Source organism: Salvelinus sp. IW2-2015, linkage group LG23, assembly GCF_002910315.2.
Source record: "Salvelinus sp. IW2-2015 linkage group LG23, ASM291031v2, whole genome shotgun sequence".
In the NCBI taxonomy this organism is placed as follows: domain Eukaryota; kingdom Metazoa; phylum Chordata; class Actinopteri; order Salmoniformes; family Salmonidae; genus Salvelinus; species Salvelinus sp. IW2-2015.
The window spans coordinates 40,003,779-40,026,431 of record NC_036863.1 but is presented as its reverse complement, the minus strand read 5'-3'; the positions used below and the strand labels follow the sequence as shown (position 1 = coordinate 40,026,431).

The window sequence follows — 22,653 nt, the reverse complement described above, 5'->3', positions numbered from 1 at the left end:
ACAACATGCTCTGAGACCAGGTTGTGATAAATTATAGATAAGCAAGCTATTCAATGTCTCAGGTGCAGAACATTGACTTTGACAGGACGAACAGCCTCAGCCATATGCAGCACTAAGCGGAGGTAAGGGATATGTGGTGAGAAACAAGTACATTTTGTTAATGACCAACAAAGCGTTTAGCCTCCTGTTTACATCAGCACATTTAAAAGAATATCATCCCCCATGCTGTATTGCAATTCCAATAGACCATTTGATCTATTCAAATTATCCCGGCGCAGTGGTGACACTGTCCTCCTGAGAATCCGCGAAATGCATACCACCTCCTAACGCTGCCACACGCTGTCGCTGGCTGCCACTGCAAGGCATGCCAATTTCCTTTTTCAACACTGTCACCCAACCCAATCAGGCTACTCCTCTCATAATAAACCGTGTGCTCCTCTTCAATGACCGATGTTGCTTTCCCAACGAAATGATGAGGAATAGAAGATAATCAAGCTCTTCCCCTAAAACTGCTGGATTACAGGATATTAAACGATAAAAAGTTTTTTTTAACTGAAAGGGATATCACACCTGCCAACGCTTACCGGATACCCTGGTACCTGGAATTCGCCGCCACATAATTAGTTCGGACGGAAGTTTATTGTAGTGTGATGATACGGATCTCCTATTTGACAGGGAAAGTCTGAAATATATTACAGGAAAAACATAAATGAAATAAGAAATAATAGATGTTCGTTTAACAAGGATCTGTAGTCTAGTCTTCGAGGGAAAGGTGCATTCTCCCAAAAAACCTACAGTCCAGGTAAATGTAGGCTATGCAATTATTATTTTCTCAAAAAGGTAAATTAGATGCACACCATTTTCAACCTCGTCTCAAAGCAAAACATATTATATTTGACTAAAATCTGTGCGACTCCATGTAGTATGATATTGTAGCGACCCAGGTTTATAATTGCAGATATCTACTCTGCCAATTGAGCATGCTTTTATGGCACAGTCGATAGCGCGCTGGGCTTCAGCCTGTTTCATTACAATATGTTACATTACATTAGGTTACATTACATTGGCCTACCAATGTAATAGTGGTCATACAATATCATATGAATTGTAGGACGTATAGTATCCTACATCTTGATTGTTTAGTATGATATATTATGTTCTACTGCTTTAGTATGCTATGCTACGTTCAACTGCTTTGGTAGGATATATAACATTTGACTGCTTTAGTACGATATATTACATTTGATTGCTTTAGTATGATATGCTACATTAGGCTAGGGGTTAAGGTTAGGGTTAGGAGTTATCTTACAGAGTTAGGGTTAGCTACCATGCTAAGTAGTTGAAAAGTAGCTAAAAGTAGTAAGTAGTTACAAAACGTATGATATGTTACGAATTTTAGCTAGGTGGTTAGGTGGTTAACGTTATCTAGACTAGGGGTTAGGGATCAGGGTTAAGTTTAGGAGTCAGGTTAAAGGGTTTAAGGTAATGTGTTTATTGGTATGCGGTACCCCATTCCTTTAGAATATTGAATTGAAACATTGATTTGTCATATTTAGTTAATAAAAAATATATACATTTTTGTTCAGCTTTCCCTTTAGAATGTGACTATAGTCTACAGTTATTTTAAGTTCACTTATTAAGAAATAAAATATTGTAGGTAGTCAATATTTAGACTGTCGAAGAGCTGGGCTATATTTGAAGTAGTATGTCAGATGACAAAGCCAACACTGGCAGTCATTCCAACAATGCACGTTCCATCTCCCCATATGATAGGCGTATTTGGAGAACCGGGTTTAGTTGGCCCAGATAGGTCTTCCCTAGGGACATGGTGGCCTTATTTCTAAAAGCCAATTTTATATTAGAGGAAAGTAATTGTATTGTAAAACTTGTTAAAATCAAAAGCTATTTTAATCGATTCCATTAACGACCTAAAAAAGTTGTTTATTAAACTTCTTGTCACTTTCATGAGGCAGATGTTGGTCTAGTAGGCATATCCCTAGTTGGTAGTGTGTGTGTGTGTGTGTGTGTGTGTGTACATGCGCACGTCCTGTCAATGTGAGTGTGTTAATGCAAGTATTGAGTACCTTTTCAGATAGCTTAACCTTAATGTCTTCATTATGATGAACAATTGTCTGTGGGACATCAATACAAAGGTTTCCTTTAACTCCATTAATTAGACTGTCGAAGAGAGTACTCAAGTCAAATGTGATTGATTATTGGCACCCAGACATACCCCTCATCTGGTGTGCCAGTCAGTCCCTGAATCAGTCCTGCGCACCTTGAGGTCCAAATTTGAGAAAGGGGACCCCCCCCCCCCCAACCATACAAACCACTAAAGCAACAAGCTAGCTTTACATATAGGAGGCAACTGTTGACATCCGTCCTTGACAAAGGTGATGTCACCATGCAAATGTAAGATTTTGTGTAACCTCAACCTCAGTGGTGGAATAAGATTTCCAACACAGTCCATATTACTGAAGCACTTCACTGAATGAAGAATGAAGACCACTCTCCACACACCCTTACCACACCCAGAGAGCAGCTATTAATAGTTTGACTGTGTCTCTTTACTGTCACAGTTTTTTTTGCACAGGACCTTCAAGTGGATCCGTGAACAGTCAGAATGAAATGGGAGAAGTTTAAGCCTCCAGAGCCAGATGATCCCATGTGCTGTTGTGAGTGTGATGTAGACCCACATGGATGCTGCTGTGACTGTGACGATCTGGACGAAGCTTGCAGCAGGTGAGGGGGGTGGAATGAGGAGGAGGATCATGGCAGGACTCAGCAGTCCACGTTCAGGTCTAACCCACTGCCCTCTCTGTGTTCCCCTCTCTGTCATCCCTAACCTCATGTCTTTTCCAGGTGGCTAAAGGGTGAGCCTCAGAAACCTGACTGTGTGTTGCCTGTGTTTGGCGCAGTGATGGACCGGCTGAGGGTGAGACTGTTACCAGGGGACAGGCGGGTGGAGCTCTCCATGGTCCCAGCTCTAGTGTTGCTTCCTCTGCTATTGCGTCTGGCAGCCCTGCACTTCCTGTTGGGCTTGGTCATTCTAACAGCCCTACCTGGCCTGGTGCTGTGGTACTACTACGCCACACACCGGAAGAAGGGCCGCACCCTCTTCTTCCTCAGCCTGGCGCTCTTCTCCCTAGCCTACATGTACTTCCTCTTTGTCACAGAGATCTTACCTCGTGGGGATGTAAGTCACCTGCAGCTTGTGACCGTGACAACGGGTGTGGTTCTCACTCTCATCTCCCTTGTGCGCACTAAGAGGGGGCCAGGCTTCGTGCAGCCTTCCCTGGCTGACATACACAGCACCAATCAAAGCCAACTGCCTGACAAACACTCTGCCTCTCAGAATGGAGTGGACCAGTCGATGATGCCAGCATCCCCAGCCAAACCAGTGGAACAGCAGACACAGTCCCTGACAGCAAAGGGGGGCACTTGTCCTCTGTGCAAAGTGGTGCGTCCCCCGCGGGCGGGACATTGCCGGATCTGTGGAGGCTGTGTCCAGCGCCTGGACCACCACTGTATCTGGTGGGTTTCATTAAACGTCTTTGTCTGTTGTGGAGGACGTGAGTATTATTATGCTATTATTTGTGCAACAACAGGATGACTTATAAAAAATACCTTCTGCAACACAAAAGTGACTAAAGCCTTATCATATCTGCCTACATTTCCCTACTATACAAACACACAATATTTGAATCTCTCAGACCCTCACACTTATATCCGCTCAACAATACTCTTCTACACATAATCATGATCTCACTAAGTGTCACACTGTCAGGCCAAGAAGACGTCACTAAAGCAGACCAGGCTGTAGAGACATGTGCAGGGCCCACAGGGGTTCACCCTTCAGCAGGGTGAGGCGACCTCAAACCAGGACAATCTGTTACTTGTGGCATTTAGATAGATACACAACCAGACACAGAGTATGTGCTCATTACCTCACATTCATACTAATTGTGCTTTCACATGCTACCACAGCAGAACTTGGTCATTTGAACTGAGGGTGTATTGTCTGTGTTGTGTGTGTGTTGTGTCTGTCACTGCGGAGGCAGGATAAACAGCTGTGTCGGCAAGGCCAATCATCGCAACTTCCTGCTGACCCTGCTCCTCTTTCTGTTGACCTCTCTGTATGGGATCAGTCTGGTACTGCGGAGCGTGTGTCCCCGACAGAACCTGCTCACCGCCCTGCTCTACTGCCCTGGTGTCTACAATCAGTACAGGTACACTACGGTACCTGGTATTTGCTTAAAAATTGTACACACAAACAAAATGACAATTCAGAATTTATTTGGGTTTATTTGGGATTCATTGAAACAAGCACCACTTCATTGCCTACTGTTAGGCACCAGGTACCCATTGGGCAAAAACCGGTTGAATCAACGCTGTTTCCACATCATTTCAACCAAAATGATCTGTGCCCAGTGGCTAGTTACCAACTGTTTTGAGTTACTTGAAATAAGTACTAAAAGATTTTGTTTAAAAATCTGCTAACTTAAACCAACTGAAATAGAACTAAAAGTGTTATGTTGTTTTCGTAGTGTAACTATGCGGATGTCTTTACAGCTCAGCCCTGTGCTTCACCTGTGCTTGGTACAGCAGTATTGTCACAGGAGGTCTGCTGCACCTGCTGCTGCTGCAAATGATCAATATCAGCTACAATTTGACGGAGCGGGAGGCACAACTTGCTCTGCGGAAGAAAAATGGCCAGAGTCGTGTGCGTGGCCTCGTTGTCGACACAGGGGTCTACTCACGTGGCTTCTGGCAGAACTGGGCTGAATTCCTGACCATGGGAGAACCTGCAGATAGACACCCCTCTGCCCTCACTGACTTGGTTTAGCCTTGGCTTAACACCATGCCACTCTGACCAACTAGTTCAACACTGCTGGGTTTCAACTAGAAACGCCTTTCCTCAACCATGATGGTGGGCTGTGTGGGACTGTGAGCATCTCTGAACTCTCAACTGCCCCTGGGTTACGCAAACTTATTGCAACTCAGAGATGTTCGTTTTGAATTGTTAAGTAGACCTCTATATTCCAAACACTTAGGTAGAGAAAATAACCATGTTCCTCCAGGTTGTCATGGATACGACTATTAGTATTAGTTATAACATGGTGTAAATATAAAGGGCTGCTCTGCATATTTAATAAAGTTTTAACCTCTGACAAACATATGTTTGATTTAATAAAGTTCTAACCTCTGACAAATATCTGTTTGATTTTGCGGGCTACCTTTTTCCAAAAGGATGTAAAGATTCTTAACCATGACAGACTAAATAGCAATGGATGAATGGACATGCACGACTTAGAGAACATGTTTATGACGCTGTAAACTACACATTGCCATTTGGTGTGCCTGGCCATAAGGTGACACAGGCAAAGATTACTTTAAAGGGAAGAAAGCTGTGCATGTTCTGACAGACATGAGCAACACACATCCTCTCACCCACATACTCTTTGTAGTTAAATTTGATATTAAGTTTGCATGTGCAGTAAATGTCTTATATTTCAACTATCCTGTTCGCTGTAGAAGACTAAGACTCATGTTCCTTTGTATCTTGTTTTTCATGCCAATAAAGCATATCAAATCCAACTGATGAGTGTGAGAGACAATGCTGGTTAGGGGGCCATAAAAAACCTTCATGCAAGTAGGCCAGGGCTTCTGGGTTTACTAAGAAAGTGGCTAGAGAGCTCAGGCCTCATCTGTGGCATCACCGCAACAAATCTACAGAATGAGAGCAAACTTGGTTACTGTTGAAGATATGCACATGCTGTCCCTCTCATAACTCAAAATCCTTTTTGCTGGTGTGGCTTCTGTTTCTTGGTTTTAAATCCTCCCCTTAATCTTCGGCGTGGACTCTGTCATTTCCTGTCAGTGCATATTCTTCAGAGATGTTCTCAATCACCCTCAACATTGATGTATTTCAGATCATGAGTGTCATTACTAACAAGTCTCTGCTCGTCCACTTATGGTCCACCGCACCAGTGGTCGTCCTGCTCCTCTGCTCTGGTAAGAGACCGAAATTCCAACTTGAGACTCAGTGTTGATAAATGTGTTATTAGACATTATGCTGTGAAAAGGGATTCTTCCTATGTGCACAAGAGACCATGACCACCACACCAGAGACTGGTGTTCAACTTTCCCAAGTTCTCTCACGTCACCCCGCTCCTCCGCTCTCTCCACTGGCTTCCAGTTGAAGCTCGCATCCGTTACAAGACCATGGTGCTTGCCTACGGAGCTGTGAGGGGAACGGCACCTCCGTACCTTCAGGCTCTGATCAGGCCCTACACCCAAACAAGGGCACTGCGTTCATCCACCTCTGGCCTGCTCGCCTCCCTACCTCTGAGGAAGTACAGTTCCCGCTCAGCCCAGTCAAAACTGTTCGCTGCTCTGGCACCCCAATGGTGGAACAAACTCCCTCACGACCCAGGTCAGCGGAGTCAATCACCACCTTCCGGAGACACCTGAAACCCCACCTCTTTAAGGAATACCTAGGATAGGATAAAGTAACCCTTCTAAACCCCCCCCTTAAACCCCCCCCCCCTTAAAAGAGTTAGATGCACTATTGTAAAGGGTTGTTCCACTGGATATCATAGCGTCTGCTAAATGACTTAAATGTAAAATGTAAATAGGAAAACGTCTTTGATCAGACGTTAGTTTGTTTAATAAGGATTGCAACCCGAGTACACACTTACAGTAATTTGCAAGCGAGACACTCCGTTCTCAAGATGTGTTTTCCCTTTTTATCCCCTACTGAGGTTCACCCATCCCAGGTGATGTCCCTTAACTTTAATACCATATACATCATAATTATCAGTTGCTAATACAAAGTTGTCTCTGCTAGGCAGAGTTCAGCTTATTGTGTTATTTGGCAGTTAGTTTCCAAATCCTTCTTCCTCTTATTGCTAACAGGAACTCTTAGTTCCCTTTATCCAGCCGATACCGAAAAGTATAGTTTCAACACAGGTATATGACTTTGTACAGTTTACCTCTTCATGCACTTGCAATGTGTCTACCACTGATTCTTAATCTCTAGCAAAACATCATTGTACTTCTGTAATCACACGTGTTCCTATAAATGTACAGATATTATACAATTCCTTTCACTTGTGAGAAGTAACACTATATATTCTGTTTCTAGAGTGTATGAATATGCTTAAATTTTGTGAGCTAATTAGTATATTGGCTATAATTCCATAAAGAATGGGAGAGGACATAGAATTGAATAACAAATACCACATAACAATGTAAACAAACTAAAGACTGGAAATCCAGTATATTAAATTTGATTTTTATTTTATTTAACCTTTATTAACCAGGAAGGGCTCATTGAGATTTAAAATCTCTTTTTCAAGAGCGTCCTGGCCAAGATAGGCAGCACCAAGTCATTACAAAAATTACAGACAACATGAAAAACTACAAGTAATCTAGTAAAAACCATTGAATTCACAAGAGTATAACAAAATCAAAAACAGCAAATTAAAAACATTGACAGGTCAGGGAATCAGCCTCAAAATCATTCATCAGTGATTTAAAAACACCAATCGGGACAAGTTCTTCCAGTTTAAAAGTATTTTGTAAGGTGTTCCAAGACGATGGCGCAGAGTACATAAAAGCCCTTTTACCAAATTCAGTTCGGACATTTGGAACAGTTAGCAGGATAAAGTCCAGCGAACGAAGAGTACCCACCACATTTCTGAACAATAAAAATGCCCAAATAAAAAGGTAGTAAACCCAAAATGGCTTTGTAAATAAAAGTATACCAGTGACTGAGCCTACGAGTGACTAGAGAAGGCCGGGTCACTATCAACAGGGTCACTGTCACAAACAGCCGTATGTACAGCAATTAGGAACAAACTCAAACAGAGCTGAAATAACATGAACATTTTCAATATTCCACTTGAACAAAAAAATTCTAATAACATTTTTCATGAGGATAGAGAACAAAAAGTTAGAAGTGTATGTCGATGTCTAAATGTTGGTGTAAGATCCTTCAACACGATAAGATCATCCAAAAAGATTGTCAAAACCGACCATAACTGACCTTTATTTGGTTTGGGACAACCATTTTAAAAAATCAATCAATTACTATTAAATAAGACTAGCATTGTGTTGTCATTTCCAGTGTAGCATTTCCCCTACTCTGAAGTAACGATTTAATGGCTATGCCTTCTAAATATCTTTTGTTCCAATAAGCAGAATTCAAACACACAGAATGGCCCTGAAGCAATTTAAACACCTCCCTGCTCTTCACGCTGGACCCAGTCACTGTATCCTCCAGCATAGTGACGAGCTCTAGGAGAGAAATAAGAGATGAGCACATCGGTGTAGTTACAACTCATATGTATGGGTACGTCGCTCAGGTTATGATGCTAGCAGACAAAAAGGTGATTGCAAACGGTCGTCACCTGCTGAATCCCAGAGCCCACATTATGTCAAGTGCAGTAGCACTCCGTCTACCTCTCTGGCAGTAGACCACAATGCTGCTATCCTCCTTATGAGGGGCACGTACTCCAAACCTCTGTTTGAACTGGTCTGAACTCAGTCTCAGAGCCTCCTGGAGTTCCCCAACTGTTAGTAATAGTACAAGTATTTGACTTTATTGCCACACAATGGGAAATTGGTTTAGAGCAGTTAAATTAAAAATAAAGTACATGACAACATGAATCATAACAGAAAAAAAACACGAAACAAACAAAACATGACAGAGAAAAAGTGTGCACAGTGCTGCTCTGGGAATGTTTCAAACATGTCAAAATAAGTGGGTCGTTGTGTGTTACTCACGTGGGACATTGGTGGAGCCAGGAATATGTCCAGCCTCAAACTCATCTGGATTGCGGACGTCAAACAGTTGAATACTGCTGCTGGGAAACATAGTCTTCAACTGCTTGTACGACACCTCTGAATCTACACAAAACACATTCAAATCAGACAGTCAGCCATATACACTTTTGCCCTCAGTGCAGCCTCAATTCATCGGGACATGGACTCTACAAGGAGTCGAAAGCATTCCACAGGGATGCTAGCCCATGGTGACTCCAATGCTTCCCACAGTTGTGTCAAGTTGGCTGGATGTCCTTTGGGTGGTGGACCAGTCTTGATACACACGAGCGTGAAAAACCCAGAAGCGTTGCAGTTCTTGACCCAAACCGATCCGCCTGGCACCTACTAACATACCCCCAAAGGCACTTAAATATTTTGTCTTGCCCATTCACCCTCTGAATGGCACAAAAAAGCCTTAAATGTCTGAATTTAAGGCTTTTAAAATCATTATTTAAAAATCAGGTCTAAGCGGTGTCTAATTTTCTCACACACAACCGTTTTTGAAAGTAAAGCACATTTTTTGTCCATTAAAATATCAAATTGATCAGAAATACAGTGTAGACATTTATAAATGACTATTGTAGCTGGAAATGGCAGATTTTTTATGGAATATCTACATGGGTGTACAGAGGCCCATTATCAGCAACCATAACTTCTGTGTTCCAATGGCACATTGTGTTAGCGAATCCAAGTTAATCATTTGAAAAGCTTAATTGATCATTAGAAAACCATTTTGCAATTATGTTAGCACAGCTGACAACTGTTGTGCTGATTAAAGAAGCAATAAAACTGGCCTTCTTTAGACTAGTTGAGTATCTGGAGCTAGTTGAGTATCTGGAGCATCAGTATTTGTGGGTTTGATTTAAGGCTCAAAATGGCCAGAAACAAAGACCTTTCTTCTGAAACTCAGTCTATTCTTGTTCTGAGAAATTGCCAAGAAACTGAAGATCTCTTACAACGCTGTTTTCTACTCCCTTCACAGAACAGTGCAAACTGGCTCTAACCAGAATAGAAAGAGTGGGGGGGCTCCGGTGCACAACTGAGCAAGAGGACAAGTACATTAGTGTCTAGTTTGATAAACAGACGCCTCACAAGTCCTCAACTGGCAGCTTCATTAAATAGTACACACAAAACACCAGTCTCAACAGTGAAGAGGCGACCCCGGGATGCTGCCCAAACTTTTGAACGGTAGTTTACCTCAATTTTTTCAACTCTTACAGGGGGACCTTCAGACAAGTCTTGTAAGTAATGCGGGTGTTCTAGAGCTAAATGTGTTCATGAGAGTCTCACCTTCCCACAGAGGGGTCATAGTGTGTATGCCAAACCGTTCGGACGCTACAGACGATGGTAGATGGCCGATTTTCGGGGTCTCATGGTCTGACAAAACGCCGCTCTAGCTCTGCCACCTTTCACCACATATGCAGAAGTGCGACATTGGTGGATGTGGTGGATTGAGACACATCCAATGCAAATAAATAGATCTCTAGCTTAAACTGACAGATTTTTTTATATTATTCAAATAAGATTTCCAATGGACATCGACTCTAGGGGTTTTTAACCGGTCTTCTCCCCTTCACCTACACTTCCCAAACTTGGTCCTCGGCACACCAAGGGATGCACGTTTTGGATTTTGCCTTAACACTACACAGCTAATTCAAATTATCAAAGCTTGATTAGTTGAATCGGCTGTGTAGTGCTAGGGAAAAAATCTAAACATGCACCCACTTGGTCAGAGTTCGGGAAAGCCTGGTTGAAGTGGATTTAACAAGTGACATCAGTAAGGGATCATAGCTGTCACCTGAATTCACCTGGTCAGTTTGTCATGGAACGAGCAGATGTTCTTAACGTTTGGTATACTCCGTGTATAAACCATATCTAGCAGTGTGATTAAAGTTAGGTTTAAAAACAGATAAGAGAAATTGTAGAAATAGTCAGGGTTTATGTAGCCGTGTTAAGTGACAACCCTGACAAAGTGAGTAACTTTCATTATTGAAGAATAAGTAAGATCCTTTTAGTTAGTTAAAGTTTGTGCTGCTGCCATGTTCCTTAGTACAATTTCCTGTCAGATCTATTCTCAGTTTGATTCATTTCAGTTATTTATCCCTTTTGCAATTGTCAGTCATGCTTGCATATTAACCTGTGTTTGTATCACACTATTGTATTTCCCTAGTAAAACCACAACATTATCCTGCAAGCTCTCCATGTGCTCCTGTGTCTGCAAGAAAAACCCAGTACTTGGATTTCTGCTCCCTCTCCTCATTCCTACATCCTGACTAATGCACCATGGCGGTAGAAACAGTCCTGAACTTAGCCTGTCCACCTAATACTTTATCAGAGGGAGTCATAAGTAGAAACCCATGTGTCCTCTCCAAGGGGGTGTATTTGTGTACACATACACACAGAGAGAACGAAGCAGTCATTGACCTCCATTACACAAGCTACTGGACTTGGGACCAATACAAACACTTGTTTTCCTTCTGTATGTATTTTTTATTTTGAGTGGCAGCCTAAGGAACATATTTCATAAATGTATAACGTACCTGAACCCCCCCCCCCAAAAAAAAATAATACAACTTCCAGTCATTGTGTTAGTGCTAAACTCAGCAAAAAAAGAAATGTCCTCACTGTCAACTGTGTTTATATACAGCAAACTTAACATGTGCAAATAGTTGTATGAACATACGATTCAACAACAGACAAACTGAACAAGTTCCACAGACATGTGACTAACAGAAATGGAATATGTTCATTCATTATTTATGGTTCATTGAACAAGCATGGATAACAGTGTTAAAACCCTTTACAATGAAGATCTGTGAAGTTAATTGGATTTTTACAAATTATCATTGAAAGACAGGGTCCTGAAAAAGAGCCGTTTCTTTGTGCAACTTTATTCAAAATGCACTCAGACATAAAAATAGTATCCACAAGTTAATCTGACTGAGGAGGTAGATTGAATAAATAAAAGTAACATTCATTCAGGGTCTTATTCTCAATAGTGCCTTGAGAACAAACAATTCACAAATCAACATGCTATTTAAATGAAGAAAAAAAAACTACAAGATACAGCAGTTACAGATACATTTCAACAACACAAATACATTACAATAAACCAAAACACTCGCAAACGTCAATGAATTAATTCCTCAGTGTTCTAAACTGCCCTATTGGCACCAGAGATTCAAGATGTAATGAGGTTTGTAAATTATTCCAAACATGGGGGGGCGTTAAAACTAAAGGATGATTTACCTAGGTGGGCAGAGACACAAGGGACCTCAAGATTTAACCAACCCTGTGAGCAGGTTTGGTGCTCTTGTCTCTTTATACTTGAACAGAGAAATTAGATATCTTGGAAACGTGTGCAGCTGAGCTTAGACAAAAAAATAAATAAATACATTTTTTTAAAATGGGAGAAACAAAGTGATATGGGAATTTGGAGAGGTCCAGCCGACTTTCTGACAACAGATGTAGTGAGGAGTATTTAACCTGTCACCTGTGATAAAGTGAAGCGTGCTATGGTACACAGCATCCAAGGGTTTTGAGAGTAATCTGGAACAATCTGATAAATGGTGTCACCATAATCAACAGCTGGCAGGAATGTTGCCTGTACAACCTGCTGTTTAGGGAGAGGCATGATCTATAAAATAAATCAACTGCCTTGCGCGCCCAGTCAGTATTTGGCCATGATTACTACAAGTTTAGATAGACGGCTAGACAAACTAACGATCAAAAATTGTTAGCTACCATGGCTAATTGAGTGACTGTCAGAAGGCAGGTTTCAGTTGACCCAGGTTTATTAAACAAAAATAGTGTCGCCAAAAAAAACATTTTGCAACATGTGTAATGGAAACGAAAGATTGACAATATTCTGATCATTTGTCTAACTTTCTTTATTATGACAAATCATGATGGAAACAGTGTTTTCGATTATCCTGACTTTCAAGAATGGCGTCGCCTTGCTTTTTTGGTTGGCTGGATGCAAGTTTCACCATCCAATTATTTCAGGTGGTTAATCATTGGTGTGATACGTTGGCACATGAGAATTATTAGAATATGTCAAATATTATTCAATTATTGCCTTCTATCCATGCTGGCTTTCACGGGCTACCTGAGACATGAAACAGATCGGTGTGAGAGCATACAGGCTGTCACCAAATGTATTAATGCACAATTAACCTAAATGTGTAATGGAAACCCTTCAACTACTTTTTTTATTTTTTATTTTTTTTAAATACAGTTTATATTTTTTGGGGTGGGACGTCATTACGTCCAGCTGTTTTTCATCGACACAAAATAGTTGCATGGAAACGCACCATTGCAGGCAATTGTATCCATTTTCCATGCAAACTTTCTAAATGTAAAAAAATGAATTCAAACACACTATTCAATGGACAGGTAAATGGAAACATAGCTACTAACTGACCTAAAAGAAAAACTGCAGATGCACAATACATTTTTTTTTTAATTGCACCTGGTGTATTCTACTATTCTCCCTCAACAGTAAGTGGAGACCCCGATTGGGGGGCCCCTAGCGGCCGGTGGCCCTAAGCAATCGACCACTCATGCCTGGAACTAGCCCTTCATGCGTCCACCCAATTCAGGTGGATGAATCATTGGTGTTGAATGGATGTTGAATGATAGTGGGTGTAGTTGATTGACAGTACATCAACCATATTAACAAACGAGATAGTGTGTGGTGCACTACATGACCAAAAGTATGTGGACACCTGCTCGTCAAACATCTCATTCCAATATCATAGGTATTAATATGGAGTTGGTCCCCCCTTTGCTGCTACAGCCTCAACTCTTCTGGGAATGCTTTCCACTAGATGTTGGAACATTGCTCCGGGAACTTGCTTCAGGCCAGTCAAGTTCTTCCACAATGATCTCAACAAACCATTTCTTTATGGACTTTGCTTTTTGTGCACAGGGGCATGTTCATACTGAAACGGGAAAGGGCCTTCCCCAAAACTGTTGCCAGAAAGTTGGAAGCACAATCATCTAGAATGTCACTGTATGCTGTAGTGTTAAGATTTCCCCTTCACTGGAACTAAGGGGCCTAGCTCAAACCATTAAAAACTGCCCCAGACCATTATTCCTCCTCCACCAAACTGTACAGTTGGCACTATGCATTGGGGCAGGTAGCGTTCTCCTGGCATCCTCCAAACCCAGATTCATCCGCCAGACTGCAAAATGGTAAAACCTGATTCATCACGCCAGAGAATCCGTGTCCACTGCTCCAGAGTCCAATGGCGACGAGCTTTACACCACTCCAGCCGACACTTGGCATTGCGCATGGTGATCTTAGGCTTGTGTGCAGCTGCTCAGCCATGGAAACCCATGGCGGCTGAGACATTATTGCTCCTAGACATTTCCACTTCACAATAACAGCACTTACAGTTGACCCGGGCAGCTCTAGCAGGGCAGAAATTTGACTAACTGACTTGTTGGAAAGGTGGCATCCTATAACAGTGCCACGTTGAAAGTCACTGAGGTCTTCAGTAAGGCCATTCTACTGCCAATGTTTGACTATGGAGATTGCATGGCTGTGTGCTCATTTTTAATACACCTGTCAGCAACGGGTGTGGTTGAAATAGCCACATCCACTCATTTGAAGTGGTGTCACACTTTTGTATATATAGTGTACATGTGAAATTGTACCCCCCCCAAAAAATCCAATAACATTTAGGCAGTGGTGAAATCTTGAGTTTGTGTCACTCTGTTGGCCTTCACTTTATCAAAAATGACTGAGCACTTATTGACCTCCATTACCCACTCCATTACTGACTCTTTGGAACTGATACAAATAGACTTGTCTACAACTATGCACACTTTTCAATTGAATCCATTTAGTGAATTGTTGGCTAATTTGTCTCGGTATAGTGTCCCAGATACCCTGGCTAGAAATGTGCATGGCATATTTGAAAATCAACAATACGCACAGTACTAGTTAGAATACCTTAGACGCTGCACCTGTCACGAGTCAAGAAATAGCCTACCTGTGATCGGTGGCTCCTTGTAGTAGACTGCCTCAGGTTTCACGTCACACAATCGGTCGGGCGTGCCACCACAGTGCGTCTCCTGTGCCACGACCACCACCGACAGCGCGCATACCACGAGAAGCATCTTTGAACGTCGCTTGAAACAATGTCCAGAGTTATTAGTCTACGTGTCTAAGTGCATGCTTTCCCTCTATGTAGGCTATCTCCCCGCCCTGCAAGTGTGTCATTGGTGACTCAAACAGTTTAACATTTAAAGATATTAATGAGCGACATCATTTCAAATAATTTTATCACTGGCTATGTCTCGCCCTTGTCCAGCCCAATGACTGTATGTACAAAAAAAAGTCAAATCTACGCAAACAATATAGCCTATTAAATAAAACGGAAGTGAAGTCACATTCAACCAAAAGTTAAAGACATGCTCTAGTACTTTGGCGACTAAGAAAGTAATTTTAAACCTCCCGCTTTGGGCTGGATGTGTCTATGTGTTGTTCATAAAAGCATAATATATGAGCAGAATTATTGTTTTACATCAATTAGCTACGAAATCCCTAGTTTGAAAGCAAAGTTTTCTTGAAGCTGTGCCATGACTTTTTCGGCACATGGGCCAGATCCCTTGCAATTAGAGTGACGCCTGCCGAGCGTTATCCAATGACGTTGCAGGGCAGGCTCAGCAGACACAGCAGAGAGAGCGAGAGGACGAGAGAGAGAAATGACGTGATGCACATACACTACATGACAAAAATAATGTGGACACCTGCTCTTCGAACAACTCATCCCAAAATCATGGGCATTCATATGGAGTTGGTCCTTAGGCTTGCCTCACAGTCGTCGTTCTAATTCATCCCAAAGGTGTTCGATGGGGTTGAGGTCAGGGCTCTGTGCCGGCCAGTCAAGTTCTTCCACACCGATCTCGACAAACCATTTCTGTATGGACCTCAATTTGTGCGGGGGGCATTGACTAGCACAGGACTAGTACAGGACTCGTAAAGGCCCAGTGCACTACTTTTGTGATTTTTTAAAACTAAATGTATTTGAGTGTTTACCAGTATTTGTAACTTGATTCTGATAATTATCTCTTCAAACAGTTAATTTGATAATACTTGTGGAATATAAAATGACTTGTTTGATATGTTTTCCAGTTTCTTGAAATACTTTTCAAATGCAACTTATTTCTATATGAAAACGGAAATGGTCTTTTCATTCCTTTTTAGTAGACACTCTTATCCAGAGCAATTTACAGTAGTGAGTGCATACTTTTTCATACTGGTCCCCCCCATGGGAATCAATCCCCCAACTCTAGCATTGCAAGCGCCATGCTCTACCAACTGAGCCACATCATCACATCACATCATCACAAACCACTTGATGCCTCAATGTACTCAGTTACTGTATTGGTCATTGTTTTTCTTCATGGTGATAGAAAGTCTGCAGGTACAAACCTACAGTAATGTACATTTACATTAAGTGGTTTGTAAGGATAGTAAATTAATACTGCACAAAAAGTGGTTGTTTTCCATGTTATTTGATCAAGAAAAATATTTAATTTGATGTGGATGTTTTGTGTCTTTTCCCATAACTTTGTACATTTTGATGTAAGTGTTTGAGGACAGGATTTTGTTATTTCTGGATACCATTAGAATGACAATCGCAATAAAGGGACAGGGCAACAGCTCTTACAATTCCAGCTATTGAATTCTGCAAGATACTGTTCTTAATTATACAAGTACTGTCACGAATCCCGCTTCCTGAGTCTGTTTTTGCCTGTGTTCTGTCCTGGAGTGTTTTTTCCGGTGTCCTGGAACGCACCCTGTCTGGTTGCCGGGCGACGTAGCTAGTTGGAGGATCTCTGAGTACCCGCACCTGTATCCCATCAGCTATCTGCACACCTGGTCCTGATCATCACCCCTCCACTTCATAAGCGCTGACCTGACATCCATTCCCTGCCGGATCGTTAGCCATGAACAGTATGTTGTGCCAGCGTATCAGCCTCCAGTTTGTTTTGTACGTCTTGCTTACCTTGAACTTACCTTCGTTTTTTCTGTCTACAGTCATTCACCCGGAACACTCATCCCATCCCTACCTGGTCGTCGGTGACTTCAGTTACTTCCTTGGATCTGCTTACTCAATTCCATCAACTCACCTCCGCTGCCCGCTCCGCTACTTGGATTTTTCTATCACTACATTTAAACTTGTAAATAAATACTCACCTTCGTCTTACTCTCCTTGTCCTGGTCTGCTTCTGGGTTCTACTTTAGAGAACCGTGACAAGTACCTTTTTTCCAAAGCAGAGATGCTGATTTTGTGTTGCCGCCTGTGTGCTACAGAGGTCTATATTGACCAGCTAATACTAGTAAAGGCCCAGTGCACTACTTTTGTGAAAAAATATTATTTTAGCACCCCTACTTCCTGCGGTCTCGGTTCCCATCACTATGAGTCATTATGCTCAGTGCCTCGGGGTACTGGGGGTGGAGCGATGCACTCGTGACGGAACCGCTTCCTGTAGCCTGAACTATTCCAAGGTTGAAGGGGGTTTTCAATTTTTTGTCCATCAACAAAAGAGCACCTTTCTGGTTATATACCCTCAATGACAAAATATATGATTTAAACATGTATTGGCTACAAATGTTAGATTGCTTAAGTACCCTATGTTTTTTTTGTGTTGATTATAGGCTTTATAGAGCAGCCATTTCTCCACTTATAATGGTACCTTTAAAAAAAAAAAAAACATGACTCGAGTGATGTGACAATATAAACAAGGACGTGAAAATTAATTTGCGTAATCTTTAGTAGGTATTTTAAGCTGTAACTAACGTTCCAACTTCAACTATTCATGATGTGTGGCGCTGTTTCCCAGGTGAGCGATGCCACACCCGAAGTGCAGCAAATATGCGATAAGGTGAGCATAATTACTTCATTTAGCCTGTGTAGTCTAACTGTCCAACTGAATATACTCTTATTTCAACATAGAACACTCATGCAAGCTTGATGAAGGTTTAATCATCAACCTTAACGGTTATTGAATAATTACCTTGACAGTGTTATTCCATTCCAAACCTATAGGACTCAAGGTGTGTGTGTGCACAGGCTACATAGAATACATTTGGAATGCTGCCCGATTTGTCTTTTACATGTTTCTAGATGAAGCCACATGCAGAGAGAAACCTGGAAAGAAGTTTGATGTTATCACCGCCAAAACATTCACAACCCAAGTTGTAGCTGGGACCAACTTCTCCAATTTTAAAATCGTTTTCTTTCTACTTTCTAGCCTATGTTTAGAAAAAATAAATGTCTCTGTTCCATTACAGCATTGTTTCCCAAACTCGGTGCATGTTTTGGTTTTTGCCCAAACACTATACAGCTGGTTCAAATAATGAACTAATCATAAAGTTTAAATCATAAACCAAAACGTGTACCGAGTTTGGGAAAGCCTGAACTCCAGGGGGGAGTCATTTTGTTTTCAAGCGCTGTGAGAGCTGTGACTCCCTGCCACACCCCCTGTATGGGTTTCGAAGCATTGAACTGCGTCACAAATGTATAGGGCGTGAACATGTACTGTACAAGCTTTGTAAACACTAAATTGGTCATTACTCAGTACATATCAGCCTTGAGAATCCCGTCTCTCTATCACCTATGCGTCACTCATCAGGCCTTAATCCTTCCCTTTCTCATAGGTCCATGTTGGTGGAGATGAATTTATGCACCTGCGTGTCCATAAAACACTACCCCACGCTGGCGGGAAACTTGAGCTTCATAGAGTACAGACTCCAAAAGCTCACAATGACTCTATTGGTTTCTTCTGAATACGTGTAACTCCCTGCAGAGGATGCCACTCCCATACTCCAGCCTCCATGCCTGCTCTAGATAATGTGTACCCTTGTTTTTATGCTCACCTGTATTGTACTATACTGTATTGTATACTTACATGGGTAAATGTCTGTCTTTACTAAAAGCCATCGACGCGTTTTGACTAAATGTATTTGGACTACAATGTAAAAAAAACATTTGACAGCTGACTTTTCTTTTTGTAAAACTAAAAAACACTCAGTGAAGTGCTTGTTCTATCATTTCTGTGTTTTGGAGGTTATGAAATTTCTCTATCACAGCAATTACTATACACCTATTCCATAATCCCTAGTAGTGACTGACATGTTTCTCATGATTGCGTGGTACCACATCAGGTAGGGATTATGTCAGTTAAACAGATCAAAACAGACACACATGCAATGACTGAGTTGGTTCTGGACATCAAAATATAATTCTGGCAACAGGAAAGGGGAGAGTCAATTGTGGTGTGCAGTCTTCCTTTTCTTTTTGCAGAAAACATTTTCCCTCAATTGGGTGTCTGCTGTATGCAATCCAAAAGAGGGCCCCACCCATTGTAAGAGGTGATTACAACCTGTAATGACAGCATATGATTGGCTGATGGCTGCTTTAACCTGTGATTACCATATTTCACCAAAACACACAAAGCTGAAAACTGATAGTTATCCCTCTGTCTTTGGGGGTTTGATGAGGGGAATAAAAAGTGGAGGTGGAGGGGAGGAGAAAAGGAACAGAACTGGAATATAAGTCACCAGAATAAGACTGGATGTATGCAAAGTATCACAGCACTAGGATGAAGTCATTGCTGATCGTGATCGTGGTGTGTCTGTTGCTGACTGAATCTGGTGAGTATGACATAACTCACGACATGCAGCACGACACACAGGACATAGTCATGTGATTATGATAACAGTGTTACAGGGTAGGCTACAGGAGAACCTTGAGTGACTGACTCAGTTGACAGGACCTCCCTGTTTTATACTTTTAGATGGAAAACGTAAATCCAAGAAAAATAGGATCTCATTACCCAGAGGAGTGAAGAAGATTCAAGAGGCCCTGGGTGAGTCATATGTTATAACTTTACTTGCTTGCCTTTGTCCTCTTCCTCTCTGTTTCTCTCCCCTCCGCCACTGTCTTTTCTGGGTGATTCCTTGCACGTGTAATTGCATGTAACACTGTGGTGATTGTAACTTTATTGAGAATTGAGAGCTTTGATTTAAAAATGTTTCATGTCCACGTGTTTAATACTGTAAGTGTTGTGGCCATTCATTCATTCATGAGGTGGTTGGCTGTGTCTGTTGCAGACCCTAATCGAATTGTAAATACTTTGAAATGGAAAACTGGATCCAAAGATCTGGGTAAGTACAACACATATTTGTTTCTGTACCCAAAACAGTGATCAATAGGATGAGTTCATATTGCCCTAACCAATCATTAAAGACTCATTAAAGACTCCACACATCTATTACACACTCATTCATATCTAGTCTGTAGTATTCCAGCTTCTAGTGCACTTCAATTCTAGGATTAAACAATTTACTATTTCTTATTTAGCTAAAGTAACAGAGGATGCCATTGTATATGAACATTTGAGATGTAAGTAAAAAATAATATTGTTTCACGCATATAGTGATTATTCTGCATTATTAATACAATATTTATTTTTATATTTTTGACAAAACTGATGGTATTTATTTTGTGTTTGTTCTAGTGACGACCCAAGGTGAGTTGTGATCATGGAAGTGATGATGCCATTGCTCAGGTGTTCACATGGTTGAATGTGTAGTTACTGTGTTGTCATTTCCTTCCCCTCAGTGATGAACTGGCTTCATAAAGTGGTTGACGTTGGTGAGCAATAGCTGTCTGTCCTTTCTGTCTGTCTGTCCGGTTGGCATCTATCAGTGATTAACACAATGATTTCTGATTTGATTTCTCAATTTAGGAAAAGGCATTGCTAACGGTGTCTGCAAGACAGGTGAGCGTGGTACAGTTAAGAAGAACTGTATGAAAACAACATAAACCTACTGTCAACTACACATCTTGTTCATTCTATATGAACACCTTAGAGTGGAGGATTGTCTGCATTGTTTCCCTCATTTTTTTTGTCCTTTACCCTCACAGTCAGCTATGTATGAGGGACTTGAAGCTAGACTTGACAGTAATGGTGAGTACCAAAGACTATATGAGTGAGTAGCCTCCTATTTAGTGCAACTTGTATCATCGATGTTCTACCTTCTATCATCTAATCCAATCATACAAAGACTTGTACTCTCGTCTGTCCTCTCTCCACTTCAAGAACACAGTGTCAATACTGTAGATGGACAGCAGAGGTCACCTTTCTCATGAACATTTTCTACGGAACAGCTGGGAGCAAAGCTGGTGTGAAAAGACTTACCGCAACACATCTTGAAACTTCCCCAGTTCAATCCACAAGCTGAATCTGCCATCTGTCAGAATGAACATAGAGGCATCTTATAGTGATCCAGCACAATTGATAACTGTCAGATTTCTTGCTCATAGTACATACCAGTTCATCTATACCATAGAACATAACACAGTAATACCTAAACTTGCATGCATGGTTGTTCAGTCAATAGACTACAATCGTTTGTGGTTTTATTATTTGGAATGATGTGAATTACATTTTTTGTTCAATTAAATAATGTTCCCATAAACTATTTTAGCCTCTCAATCATGGTTTGATTGTATTTACACACCTGAAGTAAGCACACAAATATTGTCATTACATGCTGAGAACATTTCTTGGTTTGATTTCTTAGTATTGGATTGAATAATGATATGTTTCGAGACCACTGTTTCAACTGGTAAGATGGTGGGAAAGTCTTTGTGAGCTGTAGGTGTGTCTGTGACACAAAGACTTGCCCACACTTGTTTCAGGTGTTTCATCACAGTATGTCTTTCGCCTCCAACTGCCAAAAGAGTGGAAAATAACCAACTGGCAAACAGTTTCTTAGAACTTATGTAAGGATTACTTGCATGAAACAGTATAATATTTAAAGGGATATATGACTCAAAAGGTATGTGGAAAATCCTGGTAGGTTGTATTTTTAGTTGACTATACCTTTAAAATTGTGTTGACCTGAGATGGTATGATTACATGAAGGATTGGTCTTCCTTTTCAAGCAAGGTTTTACACTGATAGTTAAATTTCACATTAAACCCCACACACACACACAAAGCGAGATGCTTTGGTGCTTAGGTGGAGCTCTGTTTACTATCTAAAGTGCTGACAGTTAGATTTGATTCACTAGTTCCTGCCCACAGAAAGCAATCGAGGAACAGATTCTGCTTTTGTTTATCACTGTCCGTCTTTTTTTGCTCCTGTTATTTTCTTTTCTAAATCGATGGGCTGATCCTTTCAAGAGCTTTCAGCCCACTTCACATGCACAAACATATTACATACAGTACCAGTCAAATGTTTGGACACACCTGCTCATTCAAGGGTTTTTCATTATTTGTACTATTTTCTACATTGTAGAATAATAGTGAAGACATCAAAACTATTAAATAACACATATATAATTATGTAGTAACCAAAAAAGTGTAAAAATATATATTTTTTGTTTGAGAGTCTTCAAAGGTCAATGACCAAAACACACCTCCAGGCTGTGTAAGGGCAATTTGACCAAGAAGGAGAGTGATGGAGTGCTGCATCAGATAACCTGGCCTCCACAACCACTCAACCTCAACCCAATTGAGATGGTTTGGGATTAGTTGGACCGCAGATTGAAGGAAAAGCAGCCAATAAATGCTCAGCATATGTGGGAACTCCTTCAAAACTGTTGGAAAAGCATTCCAGGTAAAGCTGGTTGAGAGAATGCCAAGAGTGTGCAAAGCTGTCATCAAGGCAAAGGGTGGCTACTTTGAAGAATCTAAAATATAACATATATTTTGATTTGTTTAACACTTTTTTGGTGACTACATGATTCTATATGTGTTATCTTATAGTTTTGATGTCTTCACTATTGTTCTACAA

At 41.1% G+C, this 22,653-nt stretch overlaps 2 protein-coding genes across 5 annotated transcripts; one reads left to right on the top strand and one right to left on the bottom strand.

Annotated features, from left to right (window-relative positions):
• Positions 1-357: 357 nt before the first annotated feature.
• LOC111950129 (palmitoyltransferase ZDHHC23-A) lies at positions 358-5,582 on the top strand. Of its 4 annotated transcripts, none has more exons than XM_023967514.2 (5): positions 358-802; positions 2,594-2,742; positions 2,863-3,534; positions 4,062-4,229; positions 4,573-5,582. In XM_023967514.2, exons 2-5 carry the CDS (start codon positions 2,624-2,626, stop codon positions 4,844-4,846), a joined length of 1,233 nt encoding a protein of 410 aa, XP_023823282.1. In that variant the 5' UTR covers positions 358-802; positions 2,594-2,623; the 3' UTR covers positions 4,847-5,582. The 4 variants fall into 4 exon arrangements, with proteins under 4 accessions (XP_023823282.1, XP_023823284.1, XP_023823281.1 ...); XM_023967516.2 differs by having other exon boundaries at positions 2,580-2,742; positions 4,149-4,229; XM_023967513.2 differs by having other exon boundaries at positions 2,580-2,742.
• Positions 5,583-8,044: 2,462 nt separating this feature from the next.
• On the bottom strand, positions 8,045-15,173 carry LOC111950016 (thiosulfate:glutathione sulfurtransferase). Its single transcript, XM_023967347.2, has 4 exons — positions 14,829-15,173; positions 8,791-8,913; positions 8,415-8,577; positions 8,045-8,301 (listed from the first exon to the last, which is right to left on the bottom strand). The coding sequence occupies exons 1-4, from the start codon at positions 14,953-14,955 to the stop codon at positions 8,238-8,240; spliced, it is 477 nt and encodes a 158-aa protein (XP_023823115.1). The 5' UTR covers positions 14,956-15,173; the 3' UTR covers positions 8,045-8,237.
• Positions 15,174-22,653: the final 7,480 nt, after the last annotated feature.

What these genes read in the sequence shown, in the direction of transcription:
- LOC111950129 (XM_023967514.2), top strand. Translation starts at nt 2,624, where the DNA reads ATGAAATGGGAGAAGTTTAAGCCTCCAGAGCCAGATGATCCCATGTGC. An exon ending in CTGGACGAAGCTTGCAGCAG is followed by an intron (nt 2,743 to 2,862) that starts GTGAGGGGGGTG and finishes TGTCTTTTCCAG; the next exon opens with GTGGCTAAAGGGTGAGCCTC. An exon ending in GGTGTCTACAATCAGTACAG is followed by an intron (nt 4,230 to 4,572) that starts GTACACTACGGT and finishes ATGTCTTTACAG; the next exon opens with CTCAGCCCTGTGCTTCACCT.
- LOC111950016 (XM_023967347.2), bottom strand. Translation starts at nt 14,955, where the DNA reads ATGCTTCTCGTGGTATGCGCGCTGTCGGTGGTGGTCGTGGCACAGGAG. An exon ending in TGGCTCCACCAATGTCCCAC is followed by an intron (nt 8,578 to 8,790) that starts GTGAGTAACACA and finishes TATTACTAACAG; the next exon opens with TTGGGGAACTCCAGGAGGCT. An exon ending in TGGGCTCTGGGATTCAGCAG is followed by an intron (nt 8,302 to 8,414) that starts GTGACGACCGTT and finishes TTTCTCTCCTAG; the next exon opens with AGCTCGTCACTATGCTGGAG.